Source organism: Pelophylax lessonae (assembly GCF_965119305.1).
Source record: "Pelophylax lessonae genome assembly, chromosome: 1".
Classification (NCBI taxonomy): domain Eukaryota; kingdom Metazoa; phylum Chordata; class Amphibia; order Anura; family Ranidae; genus Pelophylax; species Pelophylax lessonae.
Window position 1 is genome coordinate 79,462,973 of NC_138768.1, and position 24,482 is coordinate 79,487,454.

Below are 24,482 nucleotides of genomic sequence, written 5' to 3' on the forward strand. Positions count from 1 at the left end.
TGTAAGGAAAATCTCGGTGCTGCACACCAAACTGAGATTCAAATGCCTTTATTTGCATAAAACTAGAAGAACATAGTTCTTGGGGAATAGTATAGGGGAATGTTTTTTCTCAAAAAAAGTTGAGTTACTCTTGAATTAATTTTCAATATTCAAAGCAAAACGCACCCACCCACGCCTCCATTCTTTATTTTGCTAAGAAATAACTTTCAAAAAACACCCCCTAAAATTTCTGGCTGTGGCTATCTTGAGTAAGGTAGAGGATTCATGCAGCATTTACTTCCTGGAATCTCCTCTGCCCTTAGCTCAGGCATGTACCCCTCCTGAAGACTCCTGGGATGTATGACAATTTCGCTAGGCATGAAAACCAGAAAGTAACTGAAGAAATGTAAATAAAAGGCTTATAACATGTAAATATGATAGAATATACTTTTCTAGCCATTTACCAATGCTAGCAGCATAAGGATTGAAAACAGTCAGTGTTGTCAGACTGAAGTTCCGCTTTAATGGTTAATAAAAAAGAAAAAAACGATAGATGGGTCCAAAGGTCTGATACTTGTACTTAACACACCTGATACTCATATTTGAGATCCTTTGTGGGCACTCTCCTGTATGTGCGAACGGCCCTATTGCATATTTACATTTTTGTGTTTTTAACCTCTTCTAACTATATGTAAGTCAGACTGCCAAGTATTGTTCTGACTGTATATGTATGCACAGTTCATGTTACTGTTTGTTGTTATTCTGAACCTTTTTTTTTTTTCAATAAACTCACTGTTTAAAAAAAAAAAAAAAAAAAGAAAAAAAAACACAAAGCAAGGAAAATAATTGAATGGAGAAGAAGAAGGGGTCAAATAGGGCTTATTAGAATATACTAAAGCCGGCCATACATAGATTGCAATTCTTCTGGTGCAGCAGGGACCGGCGAAAAATTTGATCCATCTATGGGCAGACTGATTGTACTCAAATTGATCCATTGATCGATTTGGGTACAACTGGGCTGTTGGATTTTTTTACATGCGATTACTGTCGAAAGCTATAGCTGTTACTAGTAATTATTGTATTCTGTCGTCTGGGAAGGCTCTCTGCGCAACCCCCCACCCCTCCCCAGCAGAATACAATATCGCTGCAGGAGACAATCCCTTATCAACACTGACTGTGTTAGAGCCGGTTCACACTGAGGCGATCTGACTTCGAGGGGCAACCTGTGAAGTCAATGCAAGTCGCCTCCAGGTCGCCCCAAAGTAGTACAGGACCCTTTTTCTAAGTCGGAGCGACTTGTGTCGCTCCTATTAGAACGGGTCCTGTACTATTCAATGGCGAGCGACCGAGCGCGACTTGTCAGGCTGACAAGTCGCCTGCCAAGTCGCGCTAGTCTGAATGGGGTCTTAATGGGAGAACTGAGCATAGGGAAAGAAAATCAAATCTGTGGGATGTTTTAGGGTAAATAACAGTGAAGTTGATAAATACTGATTTAGACATCTGCCAGAGCTGCTCGGTGTACACACAGCAACTGAATAATCAGGGCAAAAATGCGGGGGGGGGAGGTTCAGGCAGCAGGGCAGAAGCACTGGACTCACTAAGCACAGTCCTGTGTACTATCACAACCTTTTTTTGGGGGTGTCTTACATTAAATTAGTTTTTTTTTTTTTTTAAATGGACGACATTCCAGTTGATATTGTCAGAGGTCAGGACCAACCAGAAAAGCCTGCAGATATTGGCGTATGGTAATGTTTGTATTTGATTTAAAAAGTAAAGAAAAATCTGTCAAAAAAGTCAACCAGTCTCTCTATGCAACTTTGCAAAACTGTCCTTTATCTCATGCGTTCCACATGACATAATGAGATACGACAGCTGCACATGTTACTCTGCTGATGTCAAACCTGAACACAGCCCGACAATTCTGCCAAGAAAACATTTTAAGAGCTACACATACCATCCTCTGAAAATGTGAACTGGAGCACTGTAGGGACCAGGAAAGAGAGGGAACTCTTGGAATGGTTGATCTTTCTGCATCGTGGGCTAAACCACCCAGCATCAGCCTAGTGGAGAAAAAAATAAAAATAAATAAAAAATAATTCCCTGATTTTTTAAATGTTGCATTTAAAGAATAAATACTTCTTACAGTAAAATCCAGTCTAAAAACCATTTCTGTGCCACGCTGTCCTAGTGATCTTTTGTGGAGGACTGTATACTCTTTTTCTCCAGTGTGAGTGGCAATGCTGTGGTCTGCCCCAGCATCATAGCAGCTACAAAAGGGGGGTGAGCCAAATTGTATGCCTTTGCTGCCCAATACTGATGAAGCAGCAGAGGAGGTTCAGTGGTGGCGGGATGAATGTCAGAAAACACTTATGCTGGTCATGCACTGAATGAATTTTGTTTAGTTCCTGATGACCAACTTGACTTTGTTGAACGAACCTGCTGGAAAATGTTTCTAGTCAGATGCAGTCACTTTTTGGAAGTGCCAGAATACAAAATCCCAAGCAGCGGTACTCATCCATCCACAGGTTGAGTGAAAGAAATCTAAACTGCATGGCCTGCTTTGGGCTCGGTGTAGCTGATGGTCTTGGCAGAAAAATAGTGCTTACCATTAGTATGCCCCCCATCAAGGTGTACACGCAGCCATCCGCGCTTAATCAGCTCTTACCAGTTTTACGCCACGGAAGGCCATAAGCTAGCAATAAGTTGAGGTAAAGTTATGGGTTTGTAGCCAAAATCAAACCTTTGGGGTGCGCCACTGCCTTGGGAGCGCTAAGTACATTTGTAAAGCACATTAACCACTTAAGGTAAGGACCTGGCCTATTTCTGACACTTGTTGTTTACAAGTTAAAAATCAGTATTTATTTTGCTAGAAAATGACTTGGAACCCCCAAACATTATATATATTTTTTTAGCAAAGACTCTGGAGAATAAAATGGCGGTCGTTGCAATTATTTTTTTCATGCGGTATTTGCGTAGCGGTCTTTTGACCGCAATTTTTTGGGAAAAAATACATGTCACTGCATTTAAAAAAATAGAAAAGTAAGCCCAATTTTTATTTCTATAATAAGAAAGATAATCTTACACCGAGTAAATAGATATCCAACATGTCATGCTTCAAAATTGCACACGCTCGTGGAATAGCAACAAACATTGGTACTTAAAAATCTCCATGGGCAACGTTTTAAAAATTTCTACAGGTTACCAGTGTAGAGTTACAGAGGAGATCTAGGGATAAAATTATTGCTCTCACTCAAATGATCGCTGCGATACCTCCCATGTGTGGTTCGAACACCGTTTACAAATGTGGGCGCGACTTGCATATGCGTTCGACTCTGCGCGTGAGCTCGGAGGAACAGGGCGCTTTAAATTTTTTTTTTCTTATTTTATCTTTTATTTTGACACTGTCCGTATAAAAAAAACAAAATTGACTACCGTTATTCCTATTACAAGGAATGTAAACATCCCTTGTAATATAATTAGGCAGGACAGGCCCTCTTTCATGTGAGATCTGGGGTCAAAAAAGACCTCAGATCTCACATTCTTTTTTTTTTTACAAGACTTTACAATCACTTTAAATAAGCAAGTTGAAGTTAGAAGGTGATTGGCTACCATGCACAGCTGCACCAAAGTTTTTCACTCTCCAGTTTTAGTAAATCAACCTCTTAGTGACAACAGTTACCAAGACAGACAATGAATGGTGAACTCACTGGGCCACAGACAACTAATGTCACCAGGAACTATGGAGGAAAATGCAACATTTCACAGCAGTCATTACCATAGTGGTATAAATTTCCAATGGGGACACTTGTTTTGGTGACCACTAATACCAATGACAACCTTAACACCTTCAAGAGCTGCCTATTGATTTTTCAGCATGTTAAAAGGATCTCCCTGGAACAAATTTACAATTATTTGTCTGCATGTATACCTACCTGATAAGCCACCTCATACAGGCAGCCATCTTTGCCAGACAAGAAAATACGTCCGTTGTTGGTAGAAGTTATGGACAGTAAGTATGTGTTGTCTGTTGGGATGGAGTACAGGGGATCTGGCAAGAGTTGCATTCCTACTGACATGCTGTCATTCAGGCTTCCTGTTATCAGACAAAAACAGCAACTATTCAAAATAGAAAACAACTGCGATACATTTAGAGAGCATTATACACACATACAAAAATGAGGTGTGACAATTTAATTTTCAGAATGCCCGCGGTGTAGCAGAACTGTGGCGAGTCACATAGCCATTTGCACCCAGACGTGTTCTGACATGTTCTAGCTTGCACTCGCCTGGGTCACAGACCAGTAGAGTCAGTGTTTATAGTAACATGCGTGCATTGCGCTGTTGGCGGAAAATGAGTGACAGGAATTTGGAGCAGATTATTACCATCAAATAATACGTGAAAAATTGCAAAAGTATGAGTAAAACTTTAGCTCTGTTATAACAGGCTTACGGTGAACATTCCATGAATGAACAGATCAAGTGTTTGTGAATGGCATAGGTGGTTTAAGGAGGGGTGCTCAATGACACAATAAGAGGGCTGCCAGAAAGGCAACGCACAGATGCAAAAGTGGACAGACTGTAAACCCATGTACGCTCATGCTGGTATGTTTTTTTATCACAAGGGGATAGTTCACATGGTACAATGGTCAACCAACATTTATACTTGAATGCTGTTGAAAATCTGATAAGCTTACAGAATTCTGTTCAGAAAAAAAAAAAAAAAACACAAGAATTCTGGCCTGACAAGTGGATTCTCCACCACAGTGGTCCTGCGCAAACATGTTTTTTTATTTTTAGGCCCCCTTAACGTGTGCGACTTGGACTGCAAATGTAATTTATATATATATATATATACACATACACACACACACACACACACACACACACACACTCACACAAAAAAATTAAAGGAAAACTTTGAAAGCACATCAGATCTCAATAAGAAAAGATATCTTGCTGGATATCGATACTGATATGGATCGGGTAATGTTAGTAACGAAAGGATGCCACATTGTTTAATGGAAATTAAAATGATCCATCTACAGAGGGCTGAATTCAAAGCCCCCCCCCGAAAATCAAAGTAAAAAAATGATGCAGAAGAAAATAGTCCATTTTGCTGAAATTTCATTGCAGCAACTCAAAATGGTACTCAGTAGTTTGTATGGCGCCCACATGCTTGTATGCATGCCTGACAACATCGGGGCATGCTCCTAATGAGACGATAGATGGTGTTCTGGGGTATTTCCTCCCAGATCTGGAACAGGGCATCTCCGAACTCCTGAACAGACTGACATGCAACCTGGCAGTGTCGGATGGACCGAAACCTAATGTCCCAGAGATATTCTATTGGATTTAGGTCAAGCAAGCGTGGAGGCCATTCAACGGTATTAATTCCTTCATCCTCCAGGAACTGGCTGCATACTCTCACCACGAGGCCGGGCATTATCCTGCATCAGAAGGAACCCAGGACCCACTGCACCAGCGTAGGGTCTGACAATGGGTCCAAGGATTTCATCCTGATACCGAATGGCAGTCAGGGTGCCATTGTCAAGCCTGTAGAGGTCTGTGTGTCCCTCCATGGATATGCTTCCCCAGACCATCACTGACCCACCACTAAACCGGTCATGCTAAATGATGTTACAGGCAGCATCATTTTCTCCACAGCTTCTCCAGACCATGTCACATGTGCTCAGGGTGAACCTGCTCATCTGTAAAAAGCACAGGGAGCCAGTGGCAGACCTGCCAATTCTCAGGTTCAACGGCAAATGCCAGTCGAGCTCCAAAGGTGGCGGGCAGTGAGCACAGGGTACACTAGGGGGATGTTGGGCCCTCAGATCACCCTCATGAAGTCTGTTTCTGATTGTTCATGTGTGTATAAAGGCAGGCCTCCCTATACTTTTGGTAATATAGTGTTAATAAAAATAAAGACCTTACCTGCTTGCAAACTGGCAAAACTCAAACCCAGGATAACAATGTCAACAGGTGTGGCAACAACCAGCAGATACCGAATGTGAGGCTGGAAAATGCCTGACGACAACAACAAGAATAAGAAATTCAGTGAACAGTTACTGGAGTTAATGATCAGCACAGTGTTTTAGGAAAAGCAGTTTATAGGCACTACTTACCTTCTTTAGGTCTTACAAGGCCAACAGACAGAATAGTTTCACTGAGTCCATCAAAATAAGCCACATCCCCGCTAAGGAATAACAGGATAAAAACATGTTACAAGATTAGGAAAAAGACAGCTACTGCATTGTTATAGTGATTTATTTACCACAATGGGCCCAATTCACTAACAGATATCGCATGCCAGATTTTTGTTTATTTTTTGGAAATATTGATTTAGATAGTCAATTCATCAAAGTAAAATATTGAACATGAGGAAAATAGCATGAAAAATTAGATAAATAATTTAAGTCAAGCCATTATAAATAAAACACATTGGTTATTTATCTCATGGTACAGGCAGTCAATATTTTGCAAATCAACAAAATGCTGAAAAAATCCTCTTAAAACCCACTAGTTTCTTTTTTCTCCCAGCTAGAAAATGCCCCTGCCGAAAACTGCTGATAACAGCCTATGTGTGCATGGACACTAAGGCCTCATGCACACTGGATGTTTTTACAGCTGCTGTTTTTGGCGTCAAACGTTTTTTTTCTGCAGTCCGTAAACTCCCCGGCATGTTATCCTATGTGTCCATGCACACATAGGCTGTTATCAGCAGTTTTTGGCAAGAGCGTTTTCTGGCTGGAAAAAAAATCCCCCAGAACTAAGAGGTTTTTAGAGGAGTTATTCAGCTGGAAAAACACTCTAATAAAAACTGAAAAATGTGCTATTCGGCGTTTATCAACATTTATGAGCCATAAGCTTTTGTGGGAGTACAGTTTTGCAAAAAAAAAAAAAAAAAAAAGCTAAAAACCTCCTACAGCTTTCTACTGGCATTTTGATAACATCCAGTGTGCATGGATACATAGGATAACATGCTGGGGAGTTTACTGTCTGTAGAAAAAACTGTCTGATGCCAAAAACAGCCGCTGTAAAAACGTCCAGTGTGCATGAAGCCGAATAATTCTCATGTGATCCAGTTCAATAATGAGCAAATCTACTGAAAGTGATTGCAAAGTCTCGTTTCTTTCTTCTATAAAATAAACACACATTATAGTTACCTGCTCTGTGCAGTGGTTTTTCACAGGGCAGCCCGAATCCTCCTCTTCTCGGGTCCCTGGCTGGAGCTCCTGCCCCCTCCCTCCTGTTAAGTGCCCTCAGTGCAAGCAGCTTGCTATGGGGGCACCAAAGCCAGGCCAAAGCTCCATGTACAATAAAAAGAGAGGACACCGCTCAGGCAAATCAAAATCCACAATCCAGGGAAGGTGCTTCTCCTGGTGGCGAGCCGAGGTTCAACATCCGAGAATAAAATGGTCGCACACCACCAAAGAATCCAATGAAGAGAAAGTCCCTTATTCACATAAGTCGTACAGGTACAAGGTACAGCAGGGTAGGACAGTAGACGCGTTTCACATGACTGTTACGTGCTTGTTCACTTTGTAGTGAACAAGCACGTAGCAGACGTGTGAAACGCGTCTACTGTCCTACCCTGCTGTACCTTGTACCTGTACGACTTATGTGAATAAAGGAATTTCTCTTCATTGGATTCTGTGGTGGCGAAGCTCCATGTATCCATTCAGAAATGGAGCCGCGGTTTCGCTCCGCCCCATCTCTTCTCATTGGCTAACTGAATTTGATTGACACAAGCAGGAGCCAAAGGCGCCACTGCTGTATCTCAGCCATTCAGGAGGAAGAGTCCAGGATGGCCAAGGCATTTGTGGACATAAATGGTTAGAGATGGGGGCTCAGGTAAGTATTAGGGGGGCTGCTGCAAACAGAAGAGTTTTTATCTTAATGCAAAGGATAAAAAATCTTCCGACTTTACAGCCACTTTAAAACTCACCTTCAATTATATAAATCTGAAATTGTATAAGTGATCAATGTACTTTTAGCCCTGGTTCATACCAGGTTGTAGCGCAATTTCAAAGCCACAGACCAGTGGGATTTGGATCTCCAATTTCTTTGTGGCTGGCGACTTCATTTAACAGAAGTCAATGGAAGTTGCAATGAAATCACAGAAAAGTGTGGTGCGGGAACCTCTCTCAGAGTCGTAACAATCTGAACAGTTCCATTGCCAAAAATAGAAGGCGACTTGTCATGTGATTTTTAACATTCGTGTGAAGGAGGGCGTAAGAGTTAGATTGGGAAGTCTTCATTACCTATAATGACGGAGATGTAAAATCTGGGGAAACCATTTTTAGGTGTAGTCCATGCCACATACAGTGAAGGCTTTGATTTTCTGGTGTTGCTGAAGTGACTTCCCATCTTCTGCATTGATAATGGGGGGGGGGGGGGGGGGGGGGGGGTCAGTCACCTGGCATCTCCTCCATTTGGTAAATAGATTGTATTATTTTCCATTATTATTAGGCATTCTCTTGCTTGGACGAGGTAGGAAGGCGGGGCAGATGAAGAAGGTCACTATTAAAGTGGAAGTAAACTCTCCCACTCCAATACTTTTTTTTCATCTAGTCAATAATATTAAGGTATTATCAAAACTATATTCATTGTAATTTAGCCCCAATTGCATGTTACAGGTTTTTTTTTTTTTGTTTTTTAAAAGTATGTCTCCAGGGGTAAGGCAGCACCATCTTAGGTATTGTCTTTCCAGTCCGGAGTAGAGAGTATTTTCACCCTTTCATGTAGCCCTCTTTGTACTGTTAACCAAGTCTCGCTCTCAATATAACGTTTCTATGGCAACCGTGCTCCGCCGCTCATAGCTGACTCAATACTTCACAGAATTTACTTGTGCCAATCATGTAATGTTTGCATGGGTCAGTGTTATAAAGTCCACTGTATGCTGCGGCTGATCTCCACTGCAGTACAAAGTCTGATACCCATGACATCACATGGGGTGTAGAAGAAAGCTTTGAATGACTCTGAAGCCTCGCGGGGTTTGAGTGCTGTGCCACAGGGAGCGTAAATTACAGAAACTGCATCCTGTCAACGGACAGACAGCACACAGAGCGTGCCGTGAATCACAGAAGAAATGTGCCGATGACGTCATAATAAAAAACTGGACAGCAGGATAAGCTACCCCTCTTCGAGAAGACCTGGGATCCCTGGATGAGATATCTGGCGGGACCCCGATAACTTGTGGATTTTCCATTACCGACCTTTGCCTGAATGGCCTACCGTGTGTGCTCTGCCCCCCCGAGGCGGACCTGGACATCGTTCCCCCCACTGATCCTGGACCCCTTCATCCCCCTTCCTTCTCCCTTCCCTTTTCTGCTTCTCTCCACTTCCTTCTCTTTCATTTCCTGTCACTTTCTTGGCCCCTCTTTTCTCTGTTCTGTCGCCTGACAGATACGGTCCCCTGGGGATCTTTTGAAGTTGGTTGACACCGCTTATTGCGGCCTCGTTTTTATTCATCCATTGTTGTGTTTTATATTTGACATGTCCCTGAGGTCGCTTTGCTGTCCCGAGGCCGGTTGGGTGGCGGTGGGTTGGGGCTGGGCAGTCGCTTCCCCCCCTGTTCAGCGTAGTGTGTTCCCTTTATGGGGCGCCGGGGGGGGTCGGGCCTTGGTCTGACCCAGGCCGCCTAGGCTCGGGACTTGGTAGAATCTATATTGATTATCGGGATGTACTTTTGTTCTGTGTTCCCTTGGGGGCTGCGTTCCTGGATCTCCTTTTCATACTGTGTTATGTCTTATAACTACTGCTATTCCTATGTTTTAATATGTATGTTTAAATTGCACTAAAACCAAATAAAAATCTATTGAAATCTAAAAAACAGGACAGATTGAAACAACACTGAGCAAGTAAGGTGACATCTACAAGCAGTGAGCATTACGTTTTTTTATGCGGATTTAAATGTGATAAAGTTGTGGGGGACCGTTTACAACATATTTAACCCCTGCCCAGAAAAGGCTTTGTATTCACAAAATGAGGATGTTCCCTTATCCTCACTGTAAGAGACAGAAAGTTGATAAAGCACTGCTAGAAGATCAAAGATTTCACTGTATGTGGCACAGATAGCAACTGAAAATGTCTGCATCCCCAACAGCCCTCTGGATTTTACATGCTGATCAGAACAGGTAACTAAGCTAGCCCAATGTTACTGTTAATTATGTTTTTACTGGAATTCCACTTTACATGTTGCAGAAAAAAAAAAAAAAAAAAGTTAGGTCCCCTGGCTGGCAATGTAAATCTCAGCACTGGACACATAACAATATAATGCAGATCCTTTAGCAGATAAAACAGCTCCCAAATATGCATTTCGGTTGTATATTAGGGGTTTGCCTGGGGCTCAGCTTTAAAAAGACAATATGCATTTGTAACAAATATTAAAAAACATATTCTAAACTGATTTTACACTAAGGGTTCAATAATGCAAAGAGATTGAGAAAAAAAAAAAAAAGGGAAGACATACCCATCCTCGTAATTCCACATGAAGATATCGCTGTCAATGGTGAGCCAAGCCCTGCTGATTTCCGGAAACACTCCCATCATACAGTTACATTGCATGTCTTAGGTAATAATGTAAGAAAGAATTTTATATGACTAACAATTCTTAATAAAAATGCATGGAATACGCTGGCAGAAAGTACACCAGAACAAACCAGGTGAATCTCCCCAGCAGGGACACAGTCAAATTGAAAAAAGTCGAAATGTTCTAACCCTTCCCCATGCTACAAATAAACTAAACAACAGGTTTTCACTCTAAAGTGATGAAAAGAGCCATTTGGGTAAGAAGCACAAATACTGGTACCAGCATCCCAAATATATTTGGCATAAAGAGGGGGGCAGAAGACTAGTTCCCCAACTAGCAAGTCTTCAGAAACATGGGATAAAGTGGGATTTTCTAGGTACCTTGGAATATGTAAATATACTGGAAAGATATAAAAATAAAAAAATTGTATTAAATACTTCATTAAGTTAAGCTTAAAGAGGAGTTCCACCCATTTTCGTAACTTTAGATGTATGTAATCCCCTTTAAAACAACTTTTACCAATGGAAACTTTATTTTTTTTTTTTTTGCTAGTAAATACTAGTGAATTTGTTGCCGGTTCCACCCCTCCTGCATCGCAACGCTCGCAGGGAAGGGAACCGGAAGGCAAGTGCCGGCAATCGGAGAGAGTGTGAGGACGGTGGGGATCACAGGGAAAGGGGGGAATAATATTCGACTAGCAGAACTAGATGGACTTAACTAACTAAAGGAAGCCAAACTCCAGCTAACACTTTATAAGCAGTTACAGCAAATTTGTTTTACTTTTTCTTTTGCAAGTAAGCTGAAAAATAGCAGACTTACTGGCTGGATCCCCAGATAGATAAAAAAAAAAGAAAAAGACCTAAAAAACAAACAAAAGTAAGTATCGCAGCCACCACATCAATACATTTTTGGCCTTGGGTTTTATTTTTCCACAACAACCAATCAGAGCTAAACTTTCAGGGCAAGTCTGATGCTGATTGGTGACCAAGAAACAACTCCAGTTCATATTAGAAACAAAAACATTAATATAGAAGGCCTTCAGTGCCCTCAGTACAGGCATCAAATCTTTCAGGATACGTCCAAACTGTTCTACCAACTCCGGGGGGAGGGGCACTCTACGGATTGCGCTGAGCTCAGGGAGGCTGGGGATGGATAGCAGGCCGGGCCCCTGTAGAGGATAATCCATTTCCGATATTCCTGAGACTGTTGGACAATCTGCAAAAATGAAAATTCACAGTTTACATCAAACAATACTTTTAGCATGTAGTTGTGTCACTCCCCCCAATCTCTACTGCCCCTGCAACATTGCCCCTCCCCCTCTCTACTGCCCCCGTCACCTTGCCCCTCCCCCTCTCTACTGCCCCTGTCACCTTGCCCCTCCCCAACTCTACTGCCCCTGTCACCTTGCCCCTCCCCCTCTCTACTGCCCCCATCACCTTGCCCCTCCCCCTCTCTACTGCCCCCATCACCTTGCCCCGCTCCATTACACTCCTTCCATCTTTCTACTGCCTCTGTCATTCTACCCCTCCCCCTCTCTTCTGTCCATGTCACCTTGCCCCTCCTCCTCCCTACTGTCCCTATCACCTTGACCCTCCCCTGCCACCTTGCCCTTCCCCGTCCCTGTCATCTTGCCCCTCCCCCTCTCTGCTGTCCCTATCTTTTTCTCCTCCCTACTGTCCTTGTCACCTTGCCCCTCCCCCTCTACTGTCCCTGCCATCTTTCCCCTTCCCCTCTCTAATGGTCCTGGCACCTTGCCCCTTCCCCCTCTCAGTCACCCTGCCCCTCCCTACTGTCTTAGTCACCTTGTCCCTTTCCCCCTCTACTGTCCCAGTCACCTTGCCCCTCCCCCTGTCACCTTGTCCCTCCCCCTTCTACTCTCCCTGCCACCTTGCCCCTCCCCCTTCTACTGTCCCAGTCACCTTGCCCCTCCCCCTTCTACTCTCCCTGCCACCTTGCCCCTCCCCCTGTACTCTCCCTGTCACCTTTCCTCTCTCACCCCCTATATCGCCCCCTCCTCTCCCTCTCTTACTGTGGACGGGCACATTGAGAAGATCGGACAGGTCGGGGTACGATCGGTCCTCCTGTAGTAGGCGATCTATGATCCTCCCGGCCCCCTCCAGAGTCTCCTGCATGGCGATGGCGGCAGCGGCCGGGGCGCCGGGGGCTCCGCTGGGCATGGTGCTGGGCGGAGGAGCCGGACGGTCTCTATTGATTTCAAAACAGCACGAGACCCGCGCAAAGCACCCACAAGTGAAAGCGCAGCGCCCTCTGATGGCGTCACTATGCAGCGTCCGGCATGAGGAAAAGGGCGGGCAAACATTAGCCTATCGCTACGAACTGCTCTCAAGATTCTCCAGTGTCGCGTTTAATGACGTAATATCATAAATCGGCCATATTGGATGGGGGCAAAATATTAACATCTCGCTAAAGTCTAATGTAGCCAGCCACGTATGTGATTGTGTTATTGTGAGCAGCGCAGGAGCTGCTGGAAGAACGGAACAAGTTAGTTGTTGCACAATAATATGAAGGGCATGAATGAGAATGAATGATACTGGCGGGGATTGTCCCTTGTCAGCAGCCGTACTTGGAGCAGGAAGTGTGAAAAGAGGGCGGGGACTGAGGAGTAAAGGGGGCGGAGACTGGAGAGTGTTGGATGCTGGAGTGTGGATCTGGTGTACAGCAACAGGTAAGGGGTGCTCATCCTATGAGTGATAGGGTACAGCACAGCCAATCAGATGTCTGCAGCTCTGTCACCTCCTGAGCTTCTCTCTTCTTCCTGGCTGGAATCCCTGGGAATGGAAATGCTGCCTGTGATGGGTTGCAGTGATACAGGAGGACATCCTCATTGGATAAGGACTTCTTTTTAAAGTGGGAATCCCCCTGGAATTATTCTGTGATCCTTGGAACAGAACTAGATGCAGTCATTGAATGTTTTCCCAGAATGGTCACATTCAAGGCATGCTGTGAATGATCGCGGTCACAGTTGCTTGTGCTTTCAACTTAACTGTCAAGCCATCAAAAACGTTTACTGTCATAACTGATCACATGTGCAGCTCCATGGCAACTGCAGACTGGACGGAGGCTAAGATGGCCGCTTCTTTGGTTGGAGGGTTTAGTTCCACTTTGAGGCTGGGTTCACACTATTGCGATGTCAGTCACTGCATGTGATTCACACCACGTTGCTGTGCAGATCACATGAGATGTCTGTCTGATAAGAATTCAGCTATACAGATTATATGGCTGAATTTGTATTGTACATCTGACAAAAATGGTACTGGACCCTTTTTTATGGTCCGCACTGGAATCGGATTGCCTGGGTGTTCACACCCAATGGATCCAATTCCTGCACCATTTGACAGTTCACCCTGAACCTATCTGGGGGTGTCATTAACTTTGTATTGACACCCGCAGCAGTTTGCATAGGGCACCGTGAACCACCTGCGAGAGACATATGTAGCGCCCTCCTAGTCAGGTGCTAGATAGAAAATATAGTTTGTCATTTTTTGCTTATGGGCCATACACACTATAAGATTTTCTGAAGACTTTTTCCTTTAGATTTACCAAAACCATATAATATGAGGGCAAACCTAAACACTTTCAATTTGTATGTAATCTGGCAGGCCCTTGCACTACATAGAAAAGGTAAATCTGAAGGAAATCTAACCACAAAAGTTGGATAGTGTGTATCCAGCTTTAACAGGAAAACCCTTAATTGCTTCACCTGCTTATCAGAGGAGCTTGATCTTTAGTTGGGTGTGCTCAGTGTGTATTCATCTGGTCTGAGGGAGTGTCCCACGCTGCGTCCAATAGGGAGGCCTGTTGGACGGTGGGGAAACCTGGCCAATGATGCACAGGCTTTTGTAACTGGCTCAGTGGGTTGGCACTTGGAGAGGTGCATCATGGGATTGTAAATAAAAGCAGAGAGCACCTGAGGCAGGGTGTCTTTTGGCAGGAGCATCAGTCCCAGGAGAAGGTGACATCTGGGCTGCAGGAAGGATCCAGTGTGCTGACCGAGTGGATCTGCTAGGCAGAGACCTTCAGGAAAAACCGTGTCGTGAGTACTCAAGGTCTGCCCAGGGGTCTGCCTAAGAGAGGGGACCACTCCAGAAGGACAAGGGGATCCAGGAGCCAGCTAACCAGTAGTTGTGGCAGTGAAAGGGGGTGCCAAGTATTAAAGGCCTGAAGAACCAAGAGTGAAAGGGGGTGCCAGGAAGGGCCCTGAAGTGTTCAGCAATACAGTTTATGTCGGGATACAGCTTGCCTCAGAAAGCTTATTTCATAGTCAAAAGGCAAAGTAAAGTTAGTAGCCTAGCTGTGACCAGCTCAGTCATTGTTAACCAGTGTCAGCGTTAACCAGCTTTTTTTTTTGCATCGTCCCTGCCTATTGTGCAAAGTTCAGTTAAAGGAGTATCCCACTCATCCCTTCTCCCTCCCAAGTTTTTAATAAAACACAAAAACCAAAGAAACTAGACTGGTTCTTGTCTGAGGTAAATTCACTTGAAAACATGCTAAAAAGTACTGTTGTTGCTAGCGGTAACCCAGGGGGACCCATATCCAGCACCTATGCTGGGAATTGTGCTACACATGCGAAATCAGTGGAATCACGCTGGTTTTCACATCGCAATAGCCTGAAGCTGAACTCCAGGAATTAGGGATGCACCGAAATGAAAATTCTGGGCCGAAACCGAAAATGCAGGATGCCCTTGGCCGAAAATTGAAACCGAAAATGACTTTTTTCCCCCAAATGATTTTAAAATGGATAGAACAGGGGCATACACCAGAAACAGGCAGCGACGTACACCTGTCGCTGCCACTCTGCCGCAGTATATGTACTGTGACGGGTTGGCAAGTGGTTAATTTAATTACCAATGGTATTTGTATTATGCAGCATGAGGGGGTTAATATATTGCCACTGGTCACTGATGCATTAGTGACCGACCACTGGCAGTTAATTAACCCTTTTGTGCTGCATTAGTGCAACCAGTGTCTGTATTAAAGCCCCGTACACACGTACCGAATGTCGGCCGAACGATCGGCCGTCTTTTGTCCGGTGCTGTCCTGTCGGCTGAAAAGTGCTATAGACTGCATACGAATTTTGTCGGCCAACAGCCGACTGCAGAAGTGAAGCCATGTGATGGTTTACTTTCCTGTGTTTTTTCTTTTCTGAGCATGCCCAGTCTTGCTAATCTGCTGTTTGTCGGCCGAATTCTGTACTGACTGGCGAACAATCGGCCGTTCTGGTGACGGCCAACAAATATTTTAAAGTCTGCACGACAGATTCTGTTCGGATGAAAATGCGCTGTCGGCTGTCGGAAGCATCATACTAACAAGCCTACAATCGGCCGATCGGTCGGCGGCCGAATATTTACGGCCGACAATCGGTACGTGTGTACGGGGCTTTACACTGGCTGCACTGACACTGATACTGGTTGCACTAATGCAGCACAAAGGGGTCAATTAACTGCCACTGGCCGGTCACTAATGCATCAATGACCAGCAGTGGCAATACATTAACCCCCTCATGCTGCATAATACAAATACCATTGGTAACCTCGCCTCAGCACCCCCCACCCCAATGATGGCAATCTCCTTACTTGTGGGCACCTCCATGTCACAGGCAGGCGAACACTCCGCTCCTCCTGTGTCCTTCTTTTCAAAAATCCTGCCTCTGGCCCGCGGCCCGCCTCCCGGTGATGTCACTACTTCGACTATGTGTATGAATGAACTAACACCAGGTGAGCGGCCGCTAATAGCTATGACTAAGTGAGCCCTTCACTTCCCTGTCAGCGGAGATACCCGCCTAACGGGGAAATGAAGGGCTCACTTAGTCACAGCTATTAGCCGCCGATCGCCTGCCCGGTGTGTTAGTTCATTCATACACATAGTCGTAGTAGCTACATCACTGGGAGGTGGGATTTTTGAAACCTGCGCTGTGCCCACAGCGGCCATCATTAATTTCGGCATCTTTTACCCATTTTCGACCGAAATTTCGGTTCACCACTACCAGGAATCTTAAAAATCCTTACTTGTAGTCAGGCTGCATTTGGATTTCAAGAGAGTTAATGTGGTAGTAAACCACATCAATGTATTTTTTTTGTTTTTTTAATTTAAACCCTGCAAGGTAAAGGCATAATGTGCTAGAATGCATCACATACTAGGACATTATGCGAGACTTACCTTAAAATGAAGCCCTCCAGTGCCGCGCTGTCATGGATGAAAGGCGCTTTCATCTTTACCCTGTCTTCCTTCCGGTTCTGCGTCATCCAGCCTTCTGAGTTACCGCACCGCGATGCCTGGGAGTCACGGACTGCAGCATGGAGCTCTGAAGGGATGGCACGGGTATGCCATGCCAGAGAGCAAGTGCTGGTGACATCCCTGGCTGCAGTGTGTATATCTCCTAAATGTTGCAGGTTTAAGAGATATTCACTGTACCTACTTTACTTCCACAATAAAATGTAACTAACCCCAACCCATCCTTTATAGCCAATGAAGATGCAATCTTAGCCTCTGATCGATTTGCATTTGCCACGGTGAGGAGGGGCAGAGTGACAAGGGCAGCAGAATGTGATCAGTTATGACACCAGCCATTTGATGGATTGGCAGTTCAAGTGGAACTTTAGTCAGAAAATTAATTTCTGCTAGATCATATCAGGCTGGTCCCTTTTCCAGGTATAGCTATATAGGACATTAGAACTAAGTTCCTATATGGTATGAAATCCACTAATGCACTGTCTCACCCTGCTCTGCACATGCTCAGTTGCTCTCCATTTTTAGGCACTTCTGAGTTTGTGGAAGCCAATCTGCTGACTTAAAGTGGAATTAAACCCTGCTATCCTTTACAGCCAAGGAAGCTGCATCTGTTAGATCTGCTACAACTGCAATATAGGAGAAAAATGCGCATGCCGACCTCGGATGATAACATTTATTATGCTGACAATAACACGCATATAGATTGCACTCGCATGTTGGTCCTACAAGGACAAGCTCATCTGTGGTAGCCGCCTGCTCCTCCTATCCCTCCGGGGTGGCCTTCGGTCCGACCTATGGCGGCTCGTTGCTCAAAGCACCGAGCCCTTTAAATCTTTATATTTAGGGCTAGTGAAATAAGGGTATAAATAAGGAGGCAGTATAGGAAGCAGGGCGGGACGTGAAGAAGGCTCTGCCTCCGAAACGCGTAGTCCATAGCAACTACATTGTGGAGCAGCGTCCCCTGAGATCCTTCCATCTATCCACAACTGCACGCAGCCTCGGCCGAGGCTCAGGGAGGCTTACCCGCTGCGAGTGACAGCTGACCGGTGCGCAGGAGCATCGTGGTCTGTACGAATGTAACCAGTAGGAAGTGGATGGTGAGCGGGCTAGAGCGGTGCTTTGAGCAACGAGCCGCCATAGGTCGGACCGGAGGCCACCCCGGAGGGATAGGAGGAGCAGGCGGCTACCACAGATGAGCTTGTCCTTGTAGGACCAACATGTGAGTGCAATCTATATGTGTGTTATTGTCAGCATAATAAACGTTATCATCCGAGATCAGCGTGCAATTTTTTTTTTCTCCTATATTGCAGTTGTATCTTATCATATCTGCCACCCGGTGGAGCTGCAACGAACGGGAGGAATCCAATACACACACACACACCACAGCAAGTAGGGACTGTACCAAGGATTAGTGCCTGTACACTGGTGAAGTGTTACATACACATATATATATTTATATGTGCATTGGTTGTTGTTATCTGTTAGATCCGCAACTGTCATGGTGCTGCACATGTGATCAGTTATGACACCAGCCATTTAATAGTTTGACAGTTGAGGACACAAGCAAATGTGACAGTTGGCAGTCCCAGCATTCCAGAAACCTAACTTTTTTTTGGAAACTGTTAATGAGTTTATTTCTGTATTATGAATGAGCCCCTGCTCACCATGACTGCAGCTTTGAAATTGCGCGACTTCTTCTGAATCACATGTCAGTGCGACTTTGGGTGCAGCTTGGGAGACATCTGTGCAGCTTCATGCACAGATGTCTATGCAAGTTGCACCCGAAATCACCAAAAGTAGTGGAGAATCTACTTTTTTAAATTGGTTCGGCACCGCACCGATTTGATCAGTGCGATTGCCGGTTAAAGGGTGGGACTTGTCATACTATATGACCTGACAAGACGCTCCAATGTGAACACGGCTTACTGCTGTTCAGGGGCTTTTGGCTTCAGCAAGATAAAAATGGGAGCAATGTTGAAGGCAATTTTCAACACGCACTTATGTTGGTAGCATCATTTTTAATATGGAATAGACTTTCCTTGCTTGAGAACATTATTTTTAATCAAGTTGTTATGGGTTAAGTTCTGCTTTCAGTTGAGAGCACAAGCGACTGTGACAGTTATCACATATAGCATGCCTTGAATACAACTGTTTTTAACCCTCCTATCGGTTTCAGCCAAGGAAGCTGCCATCTTGGCCTCTGTTTGATCTTTTTTTTTTTTCTTTACGAAACCCTTTTTTTATTTTCAAATAAACGTAACATGAAGATAACATTATATGAAAACAATATCAGCATTGCGTGGTCAGGAACCACATATATTCAATAGCCCTGTGTATGGAGCCCTGTGTATGGAGCCCTGTGTATGGAGCCCTGTGTATGGAATCGCAAATCTGGTATACAGAAAAAAACAAAAGGTCATTTTCAAACTTATTTAAAAACATGTTTACTGACATTCCAAGTCCCTCAGCATCAAGAGCTTAGCTCTGCGGTACCTTCTGTTTAGTGATATTAACCCAGGTGGATACAGTGCAACCCCCCTCTCCCACCACCAGACTGCAGCTATGGCGACAGGGGACGGTGGTTTCCATTCATGGCGACTGGCCATTAGATGTGCCCTCAAAGTTACCATGGAGGAACTGCCATGCAAAGGCGAGAACCAAGATATGCCAAGTATCCTAAGCGTATACGACAAATAAACTCACCCTTCCTCTAAGGGTAATGGGGTAAACAAGCCCCCTTCCCAAAAACTGAGGTAATGGGTAAAGGAGAAGAAAAACTCCAACATACGCTAATAATATCAATTTATATCATTTATGTTTCCTATCCTGTCCGTGTCCCCGACAAGTGAGTCGGAGGGCTCACCCATTAGGGAAAAGGACGATGCTAAGAAGAGGAAAATAAAGTAAAATACACATGTTTAGGGTCGGTGGTTCACCTGGACAAGTTGTACAAATGAGGGGTCAGCTAGCGCAAGTAGTGCGGTATCTAAACTATACGAGACCGAGTGTGTCACCGCAACCTATTTCTTCCATGGTGCCCAGATAGATTCAAAGCGGTGCTTTCTAACTTTACAGGTAGCTGTCTCTGTTTTGATCTTCAACTGTCATGGTTGAAGATCATATCACATATTAGTTTTGACTCTAGACGTTTGATGGTTTGACAGCAAATGTGACAGTTACATTCCTGAAGTGTCGGGAGTGTAACTTTTGTTAAATTAATAGCTTTAGTTTGGCTTTAAATTGATGGGTTTAGAAAGACCGCAAAGGCCTAAAGCCTAGTACACACGATAAGGAGATCAGAAGAAAAATACAGCTTTCGGACCATCGTAAAATAATTTGATAACTAGTACACAACTTTTGAGAGCTGATCTCAACAGTTCATGCAAAAATATCCGAAGGCACAAGCACCAAAAATATTCTCGTAATGATAACAGAACAAATGATTTTTGTGGTATTATTAGTATGGTATTTGTATGGGAAAAAAAAACATGTGACCAAGGCCATCGTGTGTAGGAGGCTTAATGCATTTTGAGATAAAATGAGCCAGCTAATAATACGTTTCAAGGGCCAAACCCTTTTCCTCAGAGAAGAGGGTTCGTCCCTTGAAACGCATTAGCTGGCGAGTCTCGGTGGCGGCAGGGTTGTGACACTGCTCATCCTTATAACAGCTACCCTTCCACTTGGGTCTGGTCCATTTTGCTGTTTTTAGCCTTTGGCTATTGTGAGTATGCAATGATTACTTTCCCCTTTTCCAATAAAGTTTTACTGATGCACTTGGCCTTTGCATTTTTCTGCTTTTCTGTATTATTATTATTATACAGGATTTATATAGCGCCAACAGTTTGCGCAGCGCTTTACAATGTGAAGGAAGACAATACAGTTACAATACAGTTCAAAACAGGAGGAACTAGAGGGCCCTGCTCGTTAGAGCTTACAATCTAGAAGGGAGGGTCAAGTGAAACAAAAGGCAATAACTGTGGGGGATGGGTTGATGGAGAAAAGGAGGTACATTTGTTAAGGGTTGGTAGGGTAGGCTTCTCTGAAGAGGAGGGTTTTCAGAGATCGCCTAAAAGCTAATAGAGTGGGGGATAATCGGACAGATAGGGGTAAGGAGTTCCATAGGATTGGAGAGGCTCTGGAAAAGTCCTGGAGGCGAGCATGGGAGGAGGTGATGAGTGAGCTAGAGAGCAGGAGGTTTTGAGAAGAACGAAGAGAGCGATTAGGTTGGTATTTTGAGATGAGGCTGGTGATGTAGCTGGGGGCTAGGCTGTGGATTGCTTTGTAAGATGTTGTAAGTATTTTGAATTTAATTCGTTGGGTGAGCGGAAGCCAGAGGGCTTGACAGAGAGGAGCGGCGGACACTGAGCGATTGGTGAGGTGGACGAGTCTGGCGGCAGCATTCATGATGGATTGAAGGGGGGATAGCCTGTGTAGAGGTATGCCAATGAGAAGGGAATTGCAGTAGTCGAGGCGCGAGATGACCAGGGAGTGAACTAGGAGTTTTGTTGTGTCTTTGGTTAGAAAGGGGCGTATTTTGGAGATGTTGCGGAGGTTGAGGCGGCAAGATTTGGACAGCGATTGGATGTGGGGTTTGAAGGAGAGTTCAGAGTCCAGGACAACACCTAAGACCTTGGCATGTGGGGATGGGCTGATGGTAATGCCATTAATATTGAGAAATCAGGGGAAGGGGCTCGCGGTGGAGAAAAAATTATAAGTTTGGTTTTGGATGGATTTATTTATTTAAGTGGTGAGACATCCAGACCGATATATCTGATAGTAAATTAGTGATGCGTGAGGAGACTGAGGGAGAGAGCTGAGGAGTGGATAGGTAGATTTGGGTATCATCACTGTAGAGATGGTATTGGAAGCCGTGGGAGGCTATCAACTGAACTAGAGAGGAGGTGTAGATTGAAAATAGGAGAGGTCCAAGAACAGAGCCTTGGGGGACTCCAACAGAGAAGGGAAGAGGAGAGGAGGAAGTAGAATTGTAAGAAACGCTAAAGGTGCGGTTGGAGAAGTAAGAAGATAACCAGTGAAGAGTACAGTCACGGAGACCAAAGGCATGGAGTTTTTTGAGGAGGAGGGGATGGTCAACCGTATCAAAGGCAGCAGAAAGATCCAGAAGTAGGAGTACAGAATAGTGTCCATTGGTTTTGGCTGTTAGCAGATCGTTTGTCAGCTTTAGGAGTGCAGTTTCAGTGGAGTGTTGAGGCCGAAATCCAGACTGAAGAGGATCAAGGAGGCTATTCTCGGCAAGGTGGTCGCACAGTCGGTTGTAGACTAGACGTTCGAGGAGTTTGGAGGAAAAGGGGAGCAAGGAAATAGGGCGTAGGTTGTTCAGATCGGTTGGGTATGTCTGTTTTCAAGATTTCCCAGTCTGAAGAGAGCAGCATTGGTGTAGCTTACCAGTCTGTGACAAGAACTAATACTCAAATGGTCTGTACTACAGTTCTCCTGGTCCTTACGAAGTCCTTAGCGCTACAATGTCATTTGGAAATACATCTGGGTTTGAAAACATCCAAGTCATGCCTCCAGTAATAACTGTTACAGATATTAATGTGCTTCTGTTCGCTCTCAACTGTCAAATGATTGGTGCCATAGCTGATCATGTGCAGCAATCATGGCAACTGTAGCTCAAACAGTGCTGAAAGCCTAAGTGTAGCTAAAATAAAAAACAAAATAAAAAAAAAAAAAAAAAAATGGTCAAATCAGCACAAGGCACATAACTTATGAGTCCCTTGTGCTGATTTCTCTTCTATTAGTAAAAATCTTTCTCCATTCATGCGCCCCCCCCCTCCCCTCCAATTCATCAATAATCTTCCAGTGCAGTTACAGAAGTACAGTGCAGAAGTTGTTGAAAAGTCAGTGTTCCCAATTCCTGCTTCCCTCTGTAATAACATATATACTGCACAGTGTGTGTGTTTTTTCAAAATTTGGGAGCTAAATACCTTTTTTCACATCGCCGATGTGCGGTCACATCCAGCTGACATCAGAGGGAAATCTAAACCCCTTCTATTGTAGTCCTTGGATCGGGGAAGAAGAGCTGCGGGTGGTCAGGTGACTGCACATGATGTGAAAACAGGTATTCCTTCCCCGATCGAAGAACTACAAGTGGGAGGGGCAAAGATTTCTCTCTGACATCAGCTGCACCTGACCGCACATCAGCAATGTGAAAAAAGGTATTTAGCTGCCAAGTTTTCAAAAACCACACACGTTGTGTAGTATATCTTATTACAGAGGGGCTGACAGGAATTGGAATCACTAACTTTAATGCTGCATGGAAAAGCAGCAGAAGGGAGGGGAGGGGGCGGGTTTATTTTTTTATTTTTTTTTTTATCAGCTCGCACACTAGGAAGTGATAGGGGGTAAGCAGCAGGATGATGGAGGCATGTAAACTGGTATTATTGATCAGCAGCCATAATTACTGTGTTCAGCATACAAAGGGGGGCTCAGAAACGGGTAGGATCAACCAGGTGTATTGCAACATAAAAAGGGACAAATGTCACTGCACAATCACTATGCGGTTTAACATGCTCTAAAGCAGGGGTCTTCAAACTTTGGCCCTCCAGTTGTTCAGGAACTACAATTCCCATCATGCCTGGTCATGTCTGTGAATATCAGAGTTCTACAATGCCTCATGGGATGTGTATTTCCGCAACAGCTGGAGGGCCGTAGTTTGAAGACCTGTGCTCTAAAGAAACGGGATCCATTTTTTTTTTTCTTCTTAGGATACAACCTCTTTAACACAACTGAGGGGCTTCCACTGGCTCTAATCAAGAGATCTCAATTGTTCCTGCCCTTTTCACTAAGCTGCTTCATTTATAGAAGCTTTACTACAACTTCTGTGAATGAAACAGGAATTATGAATGGAGGTGGCAGACCTTTCAATCATCTGCTTTTCCTCCATTCCTAGATCCTGTTGGCAAACTTACCTCTGGGTTTGACATTGTGAAAGAAATGTTTAAACTCTGTACATGTACTCCCTTTTCTAAACTTTGTCCTCTGCAGCCAACATCCTTGGCATCATACGAACTCTGCCTTGTACTCCTTGTTACCCTAAAAGTATTATTGCAGTATTCATGTAATGCCTACGTAAGCATGTGTTTTTAGAAACCTTATTGCACCAAGTAAAGATAGAACAGTTATTTGGAAGGAGATCATTTTGTGTGTTCCCTACTGCAGACACCATCCTCCAGCAATGACAGCTCTGTGCTCTCTGTATGTCCTCAGTCCTCCATCTTCTCCTTTTCCTTCTGCCAAGTTTTGCGTCTCTTCTCTCTTCACATATTTGGTGACCATTGATGTATTGCTTGCACACTAGAGCTACATGATTCTGGATAAAATGAGAATCACAATTTTTTTGCTTAGAATAAAGATTACGATTCTCTCATAATTCTAGGCGTAACATCATCTTTTACATTATACAAAAAAATTGGGCTAACTTTACAGTTTAGTTTTTATTTATATTCATTAAAAGTGTATTTCTCTTACGTCCTCCGACAGTCGACGCCTCTTCATATTCGTCACATATGGGGTATTAGACTTTGCTCCGAAGGAGTAGCTAGGCAACAGAATATGTTAACAATAAAGCTTTAACATATCCCACCCTTAAGGGGTGGTCCCCTCAGTCAATACCCTCCTACTTCCTGCAACCATATCTCAGTTTTAATGTCTAGCTTGTCAGGAGTGGCTGGCTCTCTCTGTGCTGGGACTTTTTGTC

The 24,482-nt window shown here is 44.2% G+C and overlaps 2 protein-coding genes across 2 annotated transcripts in view; one reads left to right on the forward strand and one right to left on the reverse strand.

Moving 5' to 3' along the window:
* The window catches only part of NUP155 (nucleoporin 155), a 75,327-nt gene extending 62,524 nt beyond the window's left edge, over nucleotides 1-12,803 (reverse strand). Inside the window, exons 1-7 of the mRNA XM_082248148.1 lie at nucleotides 12,543-12,803; nucleotides 11,591-11,728; nucleotides 10,454-10,550; nucleotides 6,105-6,175; nucleotides 5,914-6,006; nucleotides 3,912-4,072; nucleotides 1,934-2,039 (exon numbers count right to left, since the gene is read on the reverse strand). Of these exons, the coding sequence (XP_082104274.1) occupies nucleotides 1,934-2,039; nucleotides 3,912-4,072; nucleotides 5,914-6,006; nucleotides 6,105-6,175; nucleotides 10,454-10,550; nucleotides 11,591-11,728; nucleotides 12,543-12,690 (814 nt within the window). The 5' untranslated portion in view covers nucleotides 12,691-12,803. The remainder of the gene's footprint in view (nucleotides 1-1,933; nucleotides 2,040-3,911; nucleotides 4,073-5,913; nucleotides 6,007-6,104; nucleotides 6,176-10,453; nucleotides 10,551-11,590; nucleotides 11,729-12,542) is intronic.
* Nucleotides 12,804-13,140: 337 nt separating this feature from the next.
* WDR70 (WD repeat domain 70) overlaps nucleotides 13,141-24,482 on the forward strand; it is a 463,052-nt gene continuing 451,710 nt past the window's right edge. Inside the window, exon 1 of the mRNA XM_082255751.1 lies at nucleotides 13,141-13,199. The gene's annotated coding sequence lies outside the window, so the exon portion shown is untranslated. The remainder of the gene's footprint in view (nucleotides 13,200-24,482) is intronic.